We start from the raw sequence: 19,476 nt of genomic DNA on the forward strand, positions 1-19,476 counted from the left end.
AAATAATTAGAATTAATTAAGGAAGCATACGTCTTTGCCACTCCGTGTTATTCGCACTAGGCCCGGACTAATGTGCTAAACCACAACATACACATGCAAATTACTCTTCTCCTGGCTGAGAGAAACGAGACTTTGCTAAAGAAAAAATAGACCGCCAGACACCGTCACACGGTACTAGCACACAATGAATAATAAATATGGCGACGAAAGATGAAAAGAAGATGAAGCATCTCATGTTAATTTATACAGAGTGCAACAAGATAATTATTGCTTTTCCGGTGTAAATTTTAGAAGGGCAGTCGATCACACACACGAGTACTACAAAAGTTTAATTATCGAATGCTTAAAGAAGAATTAGGAAGCAAACTTGTTGGCGTTATCGATACGCATTTAATTATTTTCCAAAATTTCAATGGCAAATTAGTAAATTTTAACCATTTTTAATTAACGTTGATGAAACATTACCTCACAAGACAACATAATGATGGTTTAATTAACGATTTTTATTGCATATTATCATCATGTCACACCCGGTGACAGCGCATTCAGGCCAAATTTCTTTGGGACATTATTAATATAAAATTCATTGGAGTCAAAATTGATTATTTATTAAAATTTAAATAATGGAAAACTACACTTTTCCAAGAAATTAACGCACCACTCGTATCTCACGATAAATTATTTGAAATTTTCATATAAGTGGACGTTAAAAGAAATACCTTGGTTATGCAGGTGTCCCAGAATTCGCGAATCAGATTTAGAGTGCGCTTTCGTTGGTGATAAGTGAAAGTAATATCGTTAAAAAAATGGTCAGGTCAGGTCGTAGTAGATTTTTTGTAATTAACAATTAAAATTGATCAATCAGAAGGTGGCTGTTAATTTGAATTTCAGGTAAATTCAACGAACACTTTATATTGCTTAGCAACATAATTGATTGATACGTATTACAAGTTACTTGGTAACTGAGAGAAAGAACTCGCAAAGGTGAAAACTGCTCGAACACTATTGGTCAATTTGAAAAATTAATAACTAAGAAGATATTGCACCCTGAATATTTTTCTCTACGTTTTTCACCTCGATTGCGACTCAGGAATATGCCCTTTAAATCTGATTCGCCAGTTTTGGGACAGCCTGTATAGTTGGTATATACACGTGTACCTAAAATGCGCGTATTAATTTTAACATGTAGCAGAGCTTGTTAAATGAAACGTTTTTTTCATCTGATTTTTTTTACGAAAAAGCGTTTCAAATTGATTTAAAATTTGAAACAAATTAGCCATCAAAATGTAAGTTGCATCACGAAAAATGTTTGCCTGTGATCAAAAGCTGGCACGAAGGGTATACGGCTGATTATTTAATTTTTTCTTAATTAAAATAACATTTATAATCTAAACTAGGTATAGTGTTAGCATAATTATTTATGTTTCACAAAATTGACAAGTGTGATCATTTTTTGTTTACTAGGTATTGTTTTGTTTGTTGCTAGGCGAATGCTAAGCAAATTATTATGCTCGATTGATTATCAGATATATCCTCGCTCAAAACAAGTGGTTTGGTCATTAGTTGACTTGAAATACAAATGAGGTAAATAATTAAAGTGATATAACAATATTTTTGTATCTTATCGATCCATTTTTATTTTACGCAAACACTTGGTCGCTTATCAATGACGATGAACTAACTTCATGGTAAAAACCCATGTCCATAGTTAAAGTAAATTAAATAATAAACAGAAAGCGAAGAAAAAATGCTCCCTTATTATTTGTGAATAATACTATGTAGTTAAAGTACAACAGAAATTGGCGATGACCATCTAGTGTTTTTGTTGGCAGTAACTCGGTGGTAACTAAATTCCCTAAAGGAAATTGACACTTTTTGCATTAGGTGTAGTGCGTTCACAATTGACTCTTCAACGCCTATTACGAGGTGAAATTTAAAAAAAATACCCGATATATTCTGTAAATTTAAGCACTAATGGACTGCTATCGTTACTAGAAAAAATTGTTTTTTCAGGCGAATTGTCAACACGGGACTGGAAGAGATGCCAAACCTCAACGGCCTCAACACTTCTTCAGTGTTGCACATGATGTAAGTCTCCCCTGAAAAAAACAATCGGATTAAATGGAACGTGGATCGATCGGTCCGAGTCCCGAATCCAATCAAATTTCTAATGTAAATATATGCAAAATCTATCAATTTAAATAGAATGAAATGATTTTGAGCATATGGCACGTGCCTGAATAATGAAGAGCAAAAATCAATTAAGCAAATAAAGGTGGAAAATGGCGAGTCCGCGGTCCCATAAATCTGCCAGCGTAACTTTAGTGAGAAAATATTGTAATTTATTAATGTATGAGGTCGACTCGTGGGTTATTTCCTGAGGGTAAACGGTGTCACATCCCTGTTGACACACGATCTTGTTAAAAATGTATCCGCCACGTCTTCGACAGCCACTATTTCAATAGATCACGGACGGCAAACGGCATCTCGTAAAGGTCCTTTATTGCCGTTTGATCATTATTTGTTTTATTGCAGCGATCTGGAGAACAACCGCATACAGAGGATCACCACTCGGCAAGTCAGCAGAGTCAAGGCGGAGCAACTGTAAGTTGTCACGCAACGCGCACAAAAAAAGTTTTGAAAAAAATATGAAGGCAAAAATCACATCACGAGGATAATAAAAAACCCATTTGCACGGAATGACCCGGCGCATCCACCATTTTTAATGACCGCTTGAAAATCTTTAACGCTTTGAATGTGAATTGTCAAAATGAATTGTTTCAAACACCAAAACGATCCGGAACAAACGATTTGATACACGATAAGACAATACATTTAATTATACATTTCCGCTAATTCCAAAACGAAAGTAAATGTCTTACATCATAAATCAAATGCTGTTTGTGATGGGTTTAGATTCGTAATTACTTAATGGTCGGTCTCGATTTTCAGATTGTTAAACTTCAATGATTTACAAGTGGTGGAGGAGGCGGCGTTTGACGGCTCGGAAATCGCTAATTTGTGAGTAAAGTTGGATTTTATTGTGTTATTCTTGAGATAAAATGCGCGAATGGCCCCTTTAGATACATTGCAAAACAATACCGTGATTGATTTAACAATCAGGCTACGCATTTTCCTGATCACATTGGGAAGTTTGTGAAAACAATTTTAACTGGTTTGAATATTTTTCTTTCAAGTTGCGCTTGTAACAAATCGATGCAGTACAGAACAATTACAATTGTATGTCTCTGCAATTCCTATATTGTTGGCTATTTCAGGAGCTTGAAAGGAAATTTCCGCCTAACGAATCTGCACGTAAGGGCCTTCCATGGACTCCAGAGTTTACGTCATATGTAAGTCCCTGTTGAAATTTTGACTACCATGAATCAACAAAATCTACATTCCATATTTCCATTTGTATGTACTTTATGACGTTAAAAATAAAAAAAAAAGTTTGTGCTTAAGACCGTACGAACGCACGACAATATTTGTCGTGTCTTTATCGTTTTTATATATGGCGACTCCTGCAGCTCTGCACTGAGGTCACTTAAATTTAGCAATACAATGAAAACACAATGAACAATGAAAATTTTGATGTAACAAGTAACGCACAGTTGACTGTTTCTCGCTCGCTTCGCTAAACTCGACTCCTGAGATTTTAGCTTGCTGCTAACGATTTTAGTGTGATGCGAACGATTTTACCGTGTCGCATGAAACTAATTCACTGCCCAGGAATAAAAAGTATTTGGTGTGCCTAAAGAAGTTTTCACTTCAATAATAAGAAGCTATGTCACACTTCGGTCTGAAGGAAGTGGCGCCCCTTGCTACTGGAGACAGCAAGGTGTCCTTGGGAACAGCGAAAGAAATTAGCTCTCCTACAGGGACCACCTGGTGTCCAGCATCTGCTGGATCGGACATGTCCAACACAGATAGCCCTAGTGAAAATACCAGTGCTCCCTATTCCCGTTTTCGGTGAAAACTGGAGTTATGTCCCGACGAGGGAGCTGCATACCAACAGTTCGGGCATGGACCTGCTAAGAACCGTAGAGTTTGGATAGAACTTACATCCACTAGTATGAAGTTAACCTTGCTTTAGTCAGCTAAACTAGTAGCGAACAAGTGGACGTTATTGACCATATCATTACTATAATCCTAATGGACTGGCGGTCTAATGGCTGACGCTGGGAAGATCGACGAAAGAAATACAATGGGAAAACATATACAGGATTATTCACGAGAGACTTCCGATGACTATATCATTCATTACTTTATAAACCAATAAGAATCTTTGATTTTCTTTAGTTACCATGTATTACAGCGGTTATTGTAGTAACCAGGGCGATTTCGAATATACGAACCTTTGTATATTCGAATATACCAACCTTTGTATTTTCGCTCGCCGCCTTAACTTACAAAATTTTTTGCGCTAACCGTCACATTAACGTCACATTAAATCGCTCTGCTACTGAATGCGCCCAGTCGGTTTTGGGAACCTGTTTATTTATTTATTTATTTATTTATTTTATTCATGATATAGTCTACCCGTATACAACTCGAGGATGGAAAATTCTCGATTACTCGACGTGTTGCCGGAAACACCACTCGATCTACGATCTCGTGGTGTTTCCAGGCAACACGTCTCGTATAATCGAGAATTTTCAATGCTCTAGTTGTATAATATATGAAAATTTCATTATATGCAACCGAAATTACAATTTTCAATAGTTTCTAGCCTCCTAAATTTATTTGTTGTGCATTAGTCGGCAAGGATCGGGCACTCCTCTATAAGATAGAGACTGTCTTAGATTCCAACATTTTTCAACAATTCATTTTGGTAATGGTCATTTTCAATATTTAAAACTCTTGGAATATCCTATCCTACCATATTTGTTAATGGGTGTTCTCTTTCTTAATGACTGTACATGACTGACCAACTGACGCTAAATTAAAAAAATATTGTATCAAAGTACTCGTATCATTAAGGATTATATCCAGCTGCGTTGGAAGTGATACAGAAGAAAAAAGATAAATAACAAAAACGCTGAGTTATTGAACTATATCTGCTTGTGGCAGAACGAACGATGAAACCAAGTCATTTTATTTAAAAAAAGCCATAATTTTGCTTTATCTCATGTGTGAAAACAACAAGAGGGAAACAATCGCTTTGTACGTAAATGACTATCGATTATTGGGGTCCATGTTTCTTGTGATTATCTTAATTATACGCAATCAGACCCTTTAGCCATAAACGACCATTTAGATAACACAATCGGAGACACCACCTGAAATGCGATGGTGACCGTTTATCTCAACATCTACACTCTACAAATTTAACAAAAATCAACTTATCTATAAGTGTAAGTCGAACATACATTTTCTGTGTTAAGTACGTCTACAACTCCTCATTTTTTACGGATTTTATTTAACGTTCTTATTTATAACTGGTTCTCTCCCTTTATGAAGATAAAACAGACACTTGAAGCAGCTTCCTTCACAGCTCTAACAAGATTACAGCCCCCGGAGACTGGGTCAATGGGGTAATAACTCTGTCCAATTACAATTAATATTTGCAGCAGCTGAGAATTTTAAAGTGACGAAACCCAACAAACGGCAACGGGGTAATCTAGTTTGACCTTCGACATTTTACAAAGGAATTATTACCATTACAATTATAATGAATACCATTGTTATGCGGCCGGTGCGTTAGAGAAAGGATGGAAATTTTCTCTTTTGATTAGTTTCCACACAAAAGACCCCAGAATAAATTTTATTATAATTTGGAGTTGTCTTTTTATCTCCACGTACACATCGCCGTCGTTAAAAGGACGACATTAATTCATTTCGTTGCATGTTATTCGCGTTGCATATTCTAACAAATTAAGTACATTAAATTCGCTCTATCACTAATGGATATTTTAAATAATTAATACTTAAATTAAGTAATCATTTGGTCATTTGGAGCCTTTTTATACAAAAGTACTAAAATAAAAATGGATTTATTGTAACAAATCGGACACATTTTAACCAATAAATATTAAAGTTATAATAATTTTTCAATGAGGGGATAATGATGGCTATTGGTCCTCAGGATGATTTTGTGTCACGAGCCGCAGGCAAGTGGCGTAATTCATCCGAGCGAATTTCTCGCTTGGATTATTATCCATTATCCGCGAAGAGAATACTATACTTTTTCTAGACTAGAAATTGATAAATAAGTGCCATTATTAGACAAACTGAAACTGACGTTTTAAAATTATTAGTTTGAATACTTGATACCATTGCATTAAAATGTGCGATTGGACTTCATAAACTAGTTGCCATAATATTTGCAGTTATTCAACGGGCCGTGAGTAATGAATCCTGTTATCAAATTAAAAACACTTTAATAATTACAGTATTATCCGATGGGAATAGAAAATAGTTATTTATTATACAAGACGATAATAGTATATTAAAACATGAGTTTTATAAAACTTATATTAAGACACGACTCAGATTTGCAGCACGACTGCTGCAAGCAGGAGTGCCTCTAAATCACGAATGCTCTTAAGTTTTATAAAACGAATTTTTTATGCTATTTTTTCTAATTTGCATAATAAATGCATGTTTTTTTTACAAATAAAATCAATTTTGGTAATTTAGGGAATTTTGTGACAGTTGGTGACATGGTGACACATTTATTTCATGGTTAACATTTAAAGTAAAATTCTAAATTTGAATCTAGACTAAACATAATTGTCATTTTTCGCAAGTGAAATTGCAATTAAAGATGAATTATCCAGAAATGCGGCAAATAGCAGAGAACACCAGAGTCAATTTGCTGCCGGCAATGTGTGTTACGAACTAAAAATAGATTTCGAATGTGTTAATAGCTTATTAACGCATTCAAAACGAATGCGTTAACAGCTTTGTTAAAACAGCAAATTAGAAAAAATCGTATTTATCTTCTAGAGCGTTTTTTAGCGTCGAGACGTTAATTGAGACGCTCGAGAAGATAATTAAATTTTACCGTCGTGTATAATATTCTATTTTTTCTATAGCATTTGTATTTTATTATTAAAACATTTTTTAAATCATTACTAATCGTGTCAAGTTTTCAAATCTCGTTAGTATGAGCGTTAGTGTAATAAAAAAAAAATCACTTTATCCAGCCTTGCGGTCAAAATGCTACTTGACCTTTTGATTTTCATAAATAAAAGCACACTTTTTAACATCTGCTATAGAGAAAAAACATTTTCTTATCATTTAATTTCTTCCGCTCATTTCCGTTTCCGCGAATTGGCATCATTGCCAGATTTTTTAAATGGCAACTTAGAATTTTTTTTCAGATTTTGAAAGACTATACCGGGTGTCCCAACGGTTTGGCAAAGTAGATTTACTAAGTTAATATAAGTTCTTTGAAAAATGTTATTATCTCATCTTATTCATACAAGTTATGAGCACGGTTTAAAAATATTTTAGATTATACAGGGTGTTTGGTGTATCGGTGGCAACACAAACTTATATTTTTTTAAATGGAACACCCAGTATTTTTTGCGTTTTTGGAAAGCTCTCGTCAAAACAAAGAGGAAGATATCACATTTAATGGGTCTAACTTCTACTGTTGGTAAACTATTCGCTCTTTTGTGTCCGGACAAACCAAACTTTGAAAATTTGTAAAAAATATAACAGATGATAATTATTTAGATTAGGTTTTTTTAGAACATTGTAAATATCGTCAATTTTATTGCCTTGTTCAAAAATATTAAGATTTTTACTTAATTACGTAGAGGGCGCTTCAAACGCAAACTATTTATTTAGTCATTTTTTTTAAATGGAACAGCCTGTATTTCGATATACCGTTTCTTTCAATGAGCGTTCAAAAGATATAAGGTGTTTGGCATCTAAAATAAATAGTTTATCCACAAATTTCTTTTATTTTTTTTTAATTTCTTTAATTTAACTGAACCAAAAAAATACATTTCATCGAGTTTAATATTACTATAGATTTACAAAATAATTCAAAAGAGAATAAATTTAACCTTTAATTAACTTAAAAAAAAAGAAATAAAAAGAACAGCGGCGGTTGTACACTTTCCAAAAAAAAAAACCACAATAAACAAGTTATCCAAATTTGTGAATAAACTATTTATTTTAGATGCCAAACACCTTATATCTTTTGAACGCTCATTGAAAGAGCTATCCAACGGTATATCAAAGTTTGGTTTGTCCGGACACAAAAGAGCGAATAGTTTACTAACAGTAGAAGTTAGACCCATCAAATGTAGTATGTTCCTCTTTGTTTTGACGAGAGCTTTCCAAAAACGCAAAAAAATACTGAGTGTTCCATTTAAAAAAATATAAGTTTGTTGCCACCGATACACCAAACACCCTGTACAATCTAAAATATTTTTAAACCGTGCTCTTAACTTGTGTGTATAAGATGAAATAATAACATTTTTCAAAGAACTGATATTAACTTAGTAAATCTACTTTGCCAGAACGTTGGGACACCCGGTATTATATATCGGGTGTTTCTTTATATTTATCCTCAAAGTTGGCGTTGAAGAGTAGACTGTGAACGCACCACTCTTCAATCTGCATAGTAAAAACACAAACAACGCTAAAAGTGATATTAGATTTAAACACCTGAGCCATGATCCGTAATCCTTAGTGCATTCACAATCGACTCTTCAACGCCACCTTGAGGATAAATTTAAATTAACACTCGATGCATTTTGTGTAAAGTTAGAATTTCACTGCCACCCTGTTTTACCTTTTCACAATTCACATTTCAGGAACCATCAGGTCAAGGGTCATACATTGTACATCGACATAAATCAGAATTAAATTGTCCATCGAAATCAGCAAAAAAATTGAGATTTGCCATTTAAAAGAATTGTGATGACACTGATGACGTCATTGCACAAAAACGGACAAAATAATATATACAGGGCAAGTCACATAAGGCTTATTTCTGAATTTATTTTGTACGCAACCAAAAATACTAATGACGCCGACCACTTGATCCCGTTTATAATGTGATTTAATTTAGTAATCAACGTAGGTAAGTACAGTTGATGAATTTAATATTTGATTTTATTAATCAGAACAGGATAACGTCATTTTGACATTTTTAGCCAAATTACATACCCACGTTGATTTCTAACTTAAATCTCGGTATCAAGTGGTCAGCGTCATTAGTATCTTTGGTTGCGTACAAAATAAATTCAGAAATAAGCCTTATATGACTTGCCCTGTATAATTAATGTACACAAAAGATATTTCTTTCAAAAATAAATTACCTGTCCAATTCATTTTCCAAAACTCAAGAAGAAATAAAATATTTTCATTGTTTCAAACTTTTGGCGCTCACTGTATATTAAAAAAAAATAATATATTCAGATTTATTCGTGAAATGTTCATTTTTAGTTGATGCAGGAGCGAAGATTTTTTTTCTTGACGTAGAGTGGCGCCATACTGTTTATTTAATCAAAAGCCAAAGTTAAAGCTTAACTTTTATGTACATATTTTTTCCAGTATTGCAGCGTTTTATAATCCCAAATAATCACCTATTGGGCTAAAACTGATTAAAAATGTTTATCCCAGCTTCGTATTTACTTTTAAAGTCTCGCCACGTCCCAAATACTGCTCTTGGGATTATTTAGGTTTAATGATCTCATTCCGGAGAGAGCTCATTACCATTCATTACATTCGATGCGACAGTCGAAGTGCGTAATAAGATATTTCCTTTAATGATTTCACCGTCAACTCTTCCCACCTAACTAAATTTGAGGTTTTATATAACCCTGAAAAAACTGCTAGTCATTAAGTAACATTAACGAAAGTAATCAAGTGGTTCTTGCCATAAAATGTTAGGAAAGATAATTATTTTAGAACGTATCTTTTTGTTCAACTATTTATAAATGGGACACTTAACGACCACGTCAGATTATTTTTCGCATAATTTATGCACAAGTGTGGGCTCACCCTATCTCGTGTATTGTTTGTTCCCAGCAACTAATCCTTTGAGGTGTGAACTAATTAATTAAACTAGACTAAATCCTGAAATTTAAGCGAGCTCGTAGAATGTAGTTTTTACTTTGTACACTTTTATCTTGACGAAAATTTTTGCCGGCGAAACGTTTACGTAAAAGCTAATTAAGCTCGGAAGCTCTGACTGCGTTTTTTTTCAGCCAACCGAAGTGAAATCTTATTAGGTATTTCTTTGAAGTTACACAAATATTTTTTGCTCCTTTAATGTTTCCTCGACGATTAATTTTCCCATGCTACCTGAAATTAGTATTAAACTAATAGGACTTGATGAAATTAACTAGCAACGTAATGGTAGCCGGCAAGGACGTAATTTGCTACGAAGAAATTCATAGACTAGTTCGAAATTCTCTTAAAGTAGTCAGATATAGGTTTCACTTCTCTTAATTGCCTAGATGAAAAGGTAAAGCTTTCAACCGGTTACCTTAGTTAGAAATTAAAAGTTGTGCTCGGAAAGGAGTGTTAAGGATAATCTTAATGGGGTTTTAACATAATTTCGACAACACATTTCAACAACATTCGTTCAACACAATTCATTTGTAACGCATCTTTACGATGTGTACTTCAGTGCTCTAGATGACTCTTGCAGAAGAAGACAAACTCCAGCGGCAAACGTTTTAACAGGTGGTCAACAGCGAGTTTCACACGATTTAAAAATTTACAAATCTAGAAACAGCATTTCGTAGCTGTGCTGATCTTTTTCATGACTACTTGCCATACTACAGGCCTACAGTTATTATTATTGATTTTATTTTTAGGCAACCAATAAAACGACCGTGCATATACGTATAATTATCCGTATGACTCAAACCAAGACAAACGTTTCGATAAAACAAATTTTCTATTTGATCACCTTGTATTGGAAATTATTACGTTAGCAATAATTGATAAGTAAGATTCTAATTATATCTATTTAAAAAAATGAGAAATATTTATGCCCGCTTAAATTTATATCAACAAATATGTGGTCAAATGTGTCTGATGGGAAAACGCCTTCAAAATGATAACTTCCGCGTAAAAGATTATCCCCCACTTTAGCCACAACAAATAAACGGAGAGCTTTTTCCATCATCGGAACCTAACACGTCTAACAGCTTTCATTCGTAAATCCAGTATCAAAGACTCTTATCTGCACACCTGCAACTCTGTCAAACACTTCATTCCTTTGAAGAAAAAATACCCCCGCCCTGATTAACTCAGCTAAATAAATTTTCCCCATTTGCAGCGATTTGTCAAGAACAGCTATTACGTCGTTGCCCGTCGAAGGCCTCCGAGAGATTGACGTGCTCAAAGTCCAAGAGACCGAATCCCTGAAAGTGTTTCCGTCAGTTTACAACTTCAAGGTAAATGTAAACCTAACCGGGAGAATCTGTAATGAATTAATTAAAACGTCGCCGCCACCGACTCATCAATCATCTACTTATTTTCCAGTTTATAAAGGAGGCCTGGCTGACCTACCCTTACCACTGTTGCGCTTTCAAGTTCCCCCACACCCACAATCCGTGGGAATACGAGAGACACAACCGTTTTGTTAAACAACTCCGTCAAGCTTGTTCGGCTAAAAACAGGACGCTTCTTCAGGAGAATAATGATCCGTCCTTAACAGCCCTTCTCCGTTGGATGCCTCTGAACACCAGCCTGGGTGCGAGCGAGGCCGACGAGCAGTGGAACGGAGACGAAGTTTTTCACAACAGCACCATGAATTTGAATAATGGCTTCCCGGTTACCACCGCCGTTTGCGGGGAGATACGCTGGAATTATCATGAGGTTTGTAAGTTATTGCCGGTGTTTTTATTGTCGATAATGTGCACACAGAAAAAATGCTTTCTCCGCTTTTCTTGATATTTATTGGCCGCAAACACGAAACAAAAAAACGGGAATTGGCCGAACGTGAGAGGCCACGTTTTCGAACAGAAGTGAAGAGGGAAAGAAACATTTTTCTACAGTGAGATGCCAAGAGAGTGGATTAATAGATTTTTTTTCTTTCCGGTTGATCTTTTCAAAAGAACTCGATCAGGACAAATTAATTTGTTCGATACCTCCTTAGAAAGTGAGTCTGTATTCATAGTTACCAGTGGGTGAAGGTTTATCTTTCACTTTCTTCACTTTCGCTCACTGGTTTTCATTCACTCGTAAATTTTTCCAATTCTTTCTGATAACGTAATTTTGATTTTTTAGGCAACATTTAGTATCTTGCGGCACTTGCCTCTTCCAGGACATCATCAGGAACATATAACTCTTCATCATCCATTTCCACAACGTGCTCACAACTACTTTATTGACGTCACAGAACTTTGTTTATTTTGTATTTTATTTTTTCCATAGCAACAGATCCGTCCAAAAATGTGATCCACTTTTACTTAAAACTTTGAATACAAAGTTACAGATTCACTTCCTAAGGAGGTTCGAAAAAGAACAAATATAGCACTCGTGAGTAAGGTCGCTTTAGTTCACTTGAATTCCATCGTCCACTCAGCTTCGCTTCGCAATTCGCGTGAACGAAAGCATTGCCTTCCTCACTCTTACTGTAAATAACTATTATTTTCAAGAAATATTTTCCTATAATTTTTTATTTTTCATTTCTCCTTCCGCCCCTGCGCAGTAATGTCAGGGCCTTTTTTTTAATAGCACATTTCCCATGTTTATAGTTTTGAAAAAATATTCCTTTAGAGTTTAGACATTACAAGCGTTTTCTGTATTGGCTTTTTCATGCAAAAAAGACTATTCAGTTTCTTATATTGATTGGTATAGGAAAGCTGTCTTTTTAAAATTAAAGAACTTGAAGAGAAACCATTACGTAATTCAAACCATTTCAGTACCTGTTGCTATTCTGTGCACTGATTCAGAAGTACCTTTGTTCTATTTTCTTAGAGTCTATTATCGGCCCCGATCGCTTTCGAGCATCTGTTAAATCAAGAACAAATATTATTGAGAGACGTCATTCCGCGAGCCAAAGTACTTTTTAAATCCTATAAACAATTTTCTTCTATCCCTCAAACGGCGGCTCCGTTCTCTTTGTTGAAAAGGAACGCTGACTGTAAGAAACTGTGACGTCCTCCATCTGGGAGAAACTCGTACAGTCATTTAAATTAACTCATGTGTCGCGAGAAGACATAAAGCCAAGAAACATCAAAGCCTAATGCTACAGGCACTTTGTTATTTTTGCTTTAGCAAACAGAAGCCGCGTCTCGACATCAAATTTCCCTCTAAACTCGTACAAGACGGGAGCAGTTCAAGTTTAGTTCATCACACACGGTACCCTCGGAATTTGACATCGTAGTCATTTGAGGGCCAAAAAACGATCTGGCTTCATTTAAATTCGCCGTTTGAAATTCCCTTAGACACTTATTTATTCCGCTTCCGTCGCTCGATTTTCTTTCACATCGTTAACGAGTCATCAACGGTGTTTGTGTTTGGTGTGTAGTTCTTGTTTGCCTCCGATAAGCAATAATCGCTTATTATAGCTCCTCGAGTCGACGGATAACGAGCGGTCTCTCGGAAACTTTTCGGTTTTTGAGTGCGGGAACTGCTCAAGAGGCCATTAAAATTTTCTCGGGCGAGTAATTGCACGACAAAGCATTCATTCGTCAGATCGGTACGATAAAAAATGGTTGATGCTGATGTTCCCGCAAGGTAATTCCTGGGGCGTTGAACGAATTCTTATAAACTCATGAGACAATTACAAACTAACAAAATTAGCTGCTAACGTGTTGAATTATTAATAAAAATGTAATTGATTTATCGAAATACTATTTCGTACTTTGCTCTTAATGACAAATCTATATCTCAGTAGATTAGATTATACTGACTATTCAATTCATCTGTTATTTTTCAAATATTAACCAATAAAATAGCAGAAATTTACTTTCGTAGCCTAGCAACAGAAAATTCCAGCGAATATTCCACTAGTGAAAATATAACTGATTATGTATTTCCTTCATGTGTTTAGCAACCAATTGCGTGACAAATCTTGACCAATCAAAACGAGAAAACAAAAAATAACCCGATAAAATTTCTCTAAAATGCACATGTGCAATAATCTGATAAAAAATGTCGGTACCTCATTTTTTTTTTTAATTATTTTGAATAAAAAGTATTGGAAATACATAACGCGTTTAGTTTCATTCTATTCAGGAAATAATCAGCCATATACCCCTTGTGCAAAATTTTTAATATCGTAAATTTTTTTGCTAATGAACTCAAACATCCATTTATTTTTCGGTCTGAAGACCAATTATTATCAAATAAAAGCTCTCGACTTCGTCTCGTGCTCTTATTTGCAAATAATTGGTCTTCTGACCTCATTTATAGATGTTTTCGTTCAGTAGCAAAAAAATTTCCGATAAAAAATTTTGCACTTGGGATATAATATGTGACTATTCCACCAGTGGTCGAGGTGAATATTTTAAACAAACCTTGATTATTATTTTTATTCAAGGAAATTATTACTTTCATACAAACAATGAACAATGAAATCATGTGTAACGCAGATTTGCGAACTAGCTTTGAAATTTTTTATTTTAAACATTGATTTGGTTCATTGAATAGTCTGTTGAATACAACTCGTAGTCAAAGATAGTAGAATATTTTTCCGATGGTATCACATCACTCATGGTCATTACGCTTTCGAACACCATTCGTGCTACGCACTTATGGTGTTCATAAAGCGAATGACCATTCGTGATGCCACCACAAAAATATACGACAATCTTTGACTACTCGTGGTATTATAACTGATTATTTCATTCATCATCGTTTTCGACCAATCGTAAGGCTTTATTTTTTGGATTATAGTGGTAATTCGATAATACGTCAAGTAGGTTTCTCAGATGTTTTTAATCCTATTGCTAAAGTAATAAAATAAATACTGTTGTCAAATGGTACTATTTAATTCATGAAATAATCAACCGAATTACACTCTAGCTCTTGAAATGATCTGTTTTAACACTCAAGCTCTCAAAAGGTCGTGTCACTTTGACATAATTATACTGTCAAAGTGACACTCGTTGTTACCTAGGAGAGCTTTCGTGTTAAAAATCGATCATTTCAGAGCTCTCGTGGAATTACAACCGAAAATCAATTTAGAATAATTTTGTCTTAACGTTATAATTTGTCTTAAATGTAATAATTGCAATAATGGAATTCAGATTAGAAATTATATTTAAACTAAATGTTTAGCAAAAAACTAGAAAAGAAGAATCATTAACATTACCTATCGAATGGTATTTACAGTCACACTTGTCTAAGCCGGAATCACCAAGGTCCAAAATATCATTCCAACTTAAGCAGGTTTCCATATTCTAAAATAACATGCTATGGCGCTTTCGTCTCCATTATTATGCGGAGCTGCAAAAAATTTCCCAAACATAGGAGTGCATTATTGCACTTGTATGCGTTGTGCATACTATTCCAGTGGCAGTGACCCTTTTGAAGATGTCAGTAAAACAATTTATTTTTTGGTTGTCTTCAACGAACACACATCAAACGCAGTTAAACACAAATTTAATTAACCCAATGAATCATCGTCATCATCATCAAAGCTCTTTTGGTCTATATTAATGTAAGTTTGTGGTACGAGTATTATGATTTCACCATTTTCACGTATCTCTTCCATTAGGGCCTGAATGTCATTTATTTCTTGAACTGGATCCGATTCTTCAGTTTTTATTTCGTTATCTTCAAAAACAAGCCCCTTTTTTTAAAAATAATTTCTTTAATGCAGTTAGAGTGTACTGTGTTTTTAACATTAGATATCCAACCAACAGCGTCCAAAACAGAAATTTTATTAGAATTGCAGAATTACAAGATTCCATATTCCTACAAACCGATTGCAGCACCTTAAAATTCTGAATGATTCCTTGATTCAAAGGCGATTTTAAGCTAGACGTGTTCGGCGACAGAAAACATAATTTAATGTTTGATAGATGTACACGTGAATGGCATGTACGAACACAAGTTTCCTGACTTTTCACTTTTTTGTTCAAAGATTTGAGCCACTCATCCATTAAAGTGGAAGTCCATACTTTCCTGTTTGAACACCAGGTAACCAGAAGTGCGTGAATATTTAGATTTTTGAAACAGCGGGGTTTGAGACCCTTTCCAATTACTACTGGTTTTTCCAGCGATCCGTCGGCGAAACAACACAGGAGAAGTCGTTCTTTGAATTGTTTACCACCGACACATTTATCGTTTTTTAAAGCTAAGGTTTTACTTGAAAGGTCACGTAAAACAATCCCGTTTCGTCACAATTAGCTACGTTTATACTCTTAGAGTTTAGTGTTAACTTAAGAGTAAGATTAATTCAATTAATTTTTCTTTCTAGTTTTTAACGATTGTTAGATCAACATCTTTAGCTTCTCCATGGATTCGTTTATAGTCGAGCTCTAAAGCTCTCCATCTATCCATTGCAAACCTTGATTGAATCATTGTTTAGACTTTGTTCAATAATTTTTACTTTTTCTTGTAAAATAGGCCCAGAATTGAAATATTTCGCAACCTCGCATTCCAAACGCATTCTGTCGATATTTTTGTTACCCGTTTTCCTTAGTTTTCGTTTCGACGCTCTCTTTCTCTTTTAAATTTTTGTCAACTTGCCCTTTCCCACATTTAAATTTTTTGCAAGCTTAAATACTGTTGATTCATTTTGGTCTTAAATGTCAGGGTGTTTGTCTCTTTTTTCTGCATAAACAACACAATGCATGATGACGTAATTTGTTTTGACTAGGGCAAAAACCGCAATGAAATGCAATTATACCAATCATCGTTGCTACAGCAACACGTAATATCGCACAAAGTTAATCATCAGTTCCGTCTTATGCAGGCTTGTTTTTACCTACTTGGACCTAAACTCCCTTTCGTTCCCGCTTTAAACAGTTTCCTGGTTACGTAGATCACATAAAGTCCATTCAAAAATCAAAAACCACCAACGTCGCATTTTCCTCGATAATTACTATCGGCAACGCTGTCTAGTGTAAAATTTGGTGAGACGTGTTATTTAGAGGTTAAATGTTTATTAGGTGTCTTGTTTTTCTGGGCATGTTTAAATAAAAATAATAATAATCAACAAATAAATGAAACGTGCTGCTAATAAAACAATATGAACGAAATTCAAAGCAATTGAATTTTATTTTGAATCAAATAAATGTAATAATTTATAGTTACCAACATAGTATGAAAAAATATCTACCTAAGGTTTTTTAAATTTTACCAACCTAAAGCAACAGGTGGTGGTTTTTTGATTTTTGAATGGACTTTAGGTAACGTTGTGCAGCGTTTGAGTGAGACAGAGAAAAAGATCGTAAAAGGGAGGTTTCCGGAGGAGTCCGGAATAGACAGGCTTAACTGTACTGTTTCTACTTAAAAAGATAAAATATAGTTTCACTATACCTAATTTAAAATCAATAAAAAAATATTAATGATAATAAGCCCGACGGAATTGAAAATGCAACTCACAATACATTTGCAAAGTTAACGTGGATATTTGTTTTTTGATTTAAAAAACATAAAACATGGTTAACTGTGCAGTTTCGTAAATTTTGACATAAACGTCATTAGATTGGTTAAATGAAATTGTAAAAAAAAACCGAAGAGTTTTTTGGAAAATGTTTATTGTCTGCATAAACGCGCAACGGCAGAAGCATTTTTATTACATTTGCCTTAAATCAGGATCATGTCTGTTTTCTCATCGTTCGAATACAACATTTTAATCGTCGTATTTTAACTTTTTCGTAAATGTCAGTTGTGACAAATGAAATTATTGGAAGCAAAGCCATCATAGATTGATAATTTGATTTTAAAGCATTTTCAGTTTTGCCGGGCTCATTATCAGTCGTGAAATACCCTGTATATAGTGTGTATTAAAAATGGCGCATGAAACTTATGTCATGTTGAATAGTAAATAAAAAATTCTAATGTGAATTTGGGCTTAGACGACTTAAATGATTATTATTATCAAAAATGACATCAATGGCAATCCTTATTATTTTCTGACTTTACCCAAGTTCGAAAAAATCACTGTAGCTTAGTTGCGATGTTGCAATAGCTTCAAAATTTATAAAAAGCATTTTTTTTAAATAAAATTACAAATAAACCAATGGATAAATAAATCAAAGAGAGTACAAAAACACCCAGGATTGGCTTTAACGTTAGAAATTTCTTGGGGAAGTATTATTTTCAAATTTAGGACAGCAATGGTGGTAATAAATTTCGTAAAGCTGAAAATGTTTGTATGTAGAGTTTTTATATGATACACTATTCTGTGAACTATTTTCTCAATGTCTTCTTCGAGTGGCTAATCTATTATCAACTGTGTTGCTCGATATTGATAGTAATGTAGCAGAATCGTTCAATTCCGTATGTAATAGTTATTTAATAAACTAGTTTGTTAATGAAGACGATTAATAACCGAAACTGTTTAAAGCACGAACGAGTGTAGCGAGTGAGTGCCTTTAATAGTTGAGATTATTAATCGCCCATTACCAAACGAGTTGATTACAAAAATTTTTCGTTGACCGCAAACTTTTTTTTTGTGACAAAATTTCAAATTAAAGCCAAATCAAAACCAATTTCATCTTTTTCGATAAAAATGAGACCTCATAAAATACCTTCATCCTTTTTTTGTCCTCACTCCTCTTTGCCACTTTTCAATGAAAAAAAATTATTTAAAATTTAAAACCGTTAAAGTACGCCGGGTACTTCTGGCTGGATTTTCGTAAACATTATCTAACCCGGTTCGCGTCTGCTGGGGAGATCCCTATCAATTTCTTGTAATCTTCTATGGAGAGTCAGAGACATTTTCACCGCAGGCAGTCTTCTCTCGGGGAATTGTTCTTGGTGAAGACGAACCGCTTCCAGAGCATTTCCTTGCGCTTCTCCCCATACACGAAATGAATGTATGCTAATTCAGAAATGGAATGCTCGTAAAAATTATGTTGTTTCTCCTCGGGATTCATAGTAATTACGAGAAATTGAAGCTTTCAAAAAATTTGACATTAAACATCAGACTTAAAAAAAATTTGTAAAAAAAATGCCTTAGCAGCCACATTTATAATATCGAAATTTCGATGCATTTCAAACAATGGTTCTTCAAATTGAAAAAATCGTTACTAGAACATTATGACCCATACTTACTAAAAATGTTGCTAGAATAGAAGTTTTATTTTGTTTATTTCTTCACACGGGAAAAGTTTGTTACCTTATATCCCAAACACCCTGTATATTTGCAAGAACAACTAAACAGAACAATAGTAAATTTAACCCACAAAGAATGCAATGGTAGAAACTTTGATTAAATGAAATTGTAGTTAATAACTAAATTAAGAGGGTTTGCGAAATGAAGAACCAATCATGGTGCAATTGTTGTGTCCGTATTTTTTAGTTTTCATTCATTTATTTAATTCTGTTCATAATTTTCAGTTTCAACTTTTACTAAGCTAATTTTTAAAA

The 19,476-nt window shown here is 34.2% G+C and overlaps 1 protein-coding gene across 1 annotated transcript in view; it reads left to right on the top strand.

The window, feature by feature from the left end:
- LOC138124552 (lutropin-choriogonadotropic hormone receptor-like) overlaps nucleotides 1-19,476 on the top strand; it is a 112,639-nt gene that overhangs the window by 65,693 nt on the left and 27,470 nt on the right. Inside the window, exons 6-11 of the mRNA XM_069039631.1 lie at nucleotides 2,014-2,088; nucleotides 2,536-2,604; nucleotides 2,953-3,021; nucleotides 3,279-3,353; nucleotides 11,258-11,375; nucleotides 11,464-11,799. Of these exons, the coding sequence (XP_068895732.1) occupies nucleotides 2,014-2,088; nucleotides 2,536-2,604; nucleotides 2,953-3,021; nucleotides 3,279-3,353; nucleotides 11,258-11,375; nucleotides 11,464-11,799 (742 nt within the window). The remainder of the gene's footprint in view (nucleotides 1-2,013; nucleotides 2,089-2,535; nucleotides 2,605-2,952; nucleotides 3,022-3,278; nucleotides 3,354-11,257; nucleotides 11,376-11,463; nucleotides 11,800-19,476) is intronic.

The sequence above is a fragment of the Tenebrio molitor genome, chromosome 2 (genome assembly GCF_963966145.1).
Source record: "Tenebrio molitor chromosome 2, icTenMoli1.1, whole genome shotgun sequence".
In the NCBI taxonomy this organism is placed as follows: Eukaryota; Metazoa; Arthropoda; class Insecta; order Coleoptera; family Tenebrionidae; genus Tenebrio; species Tenebrio molitor.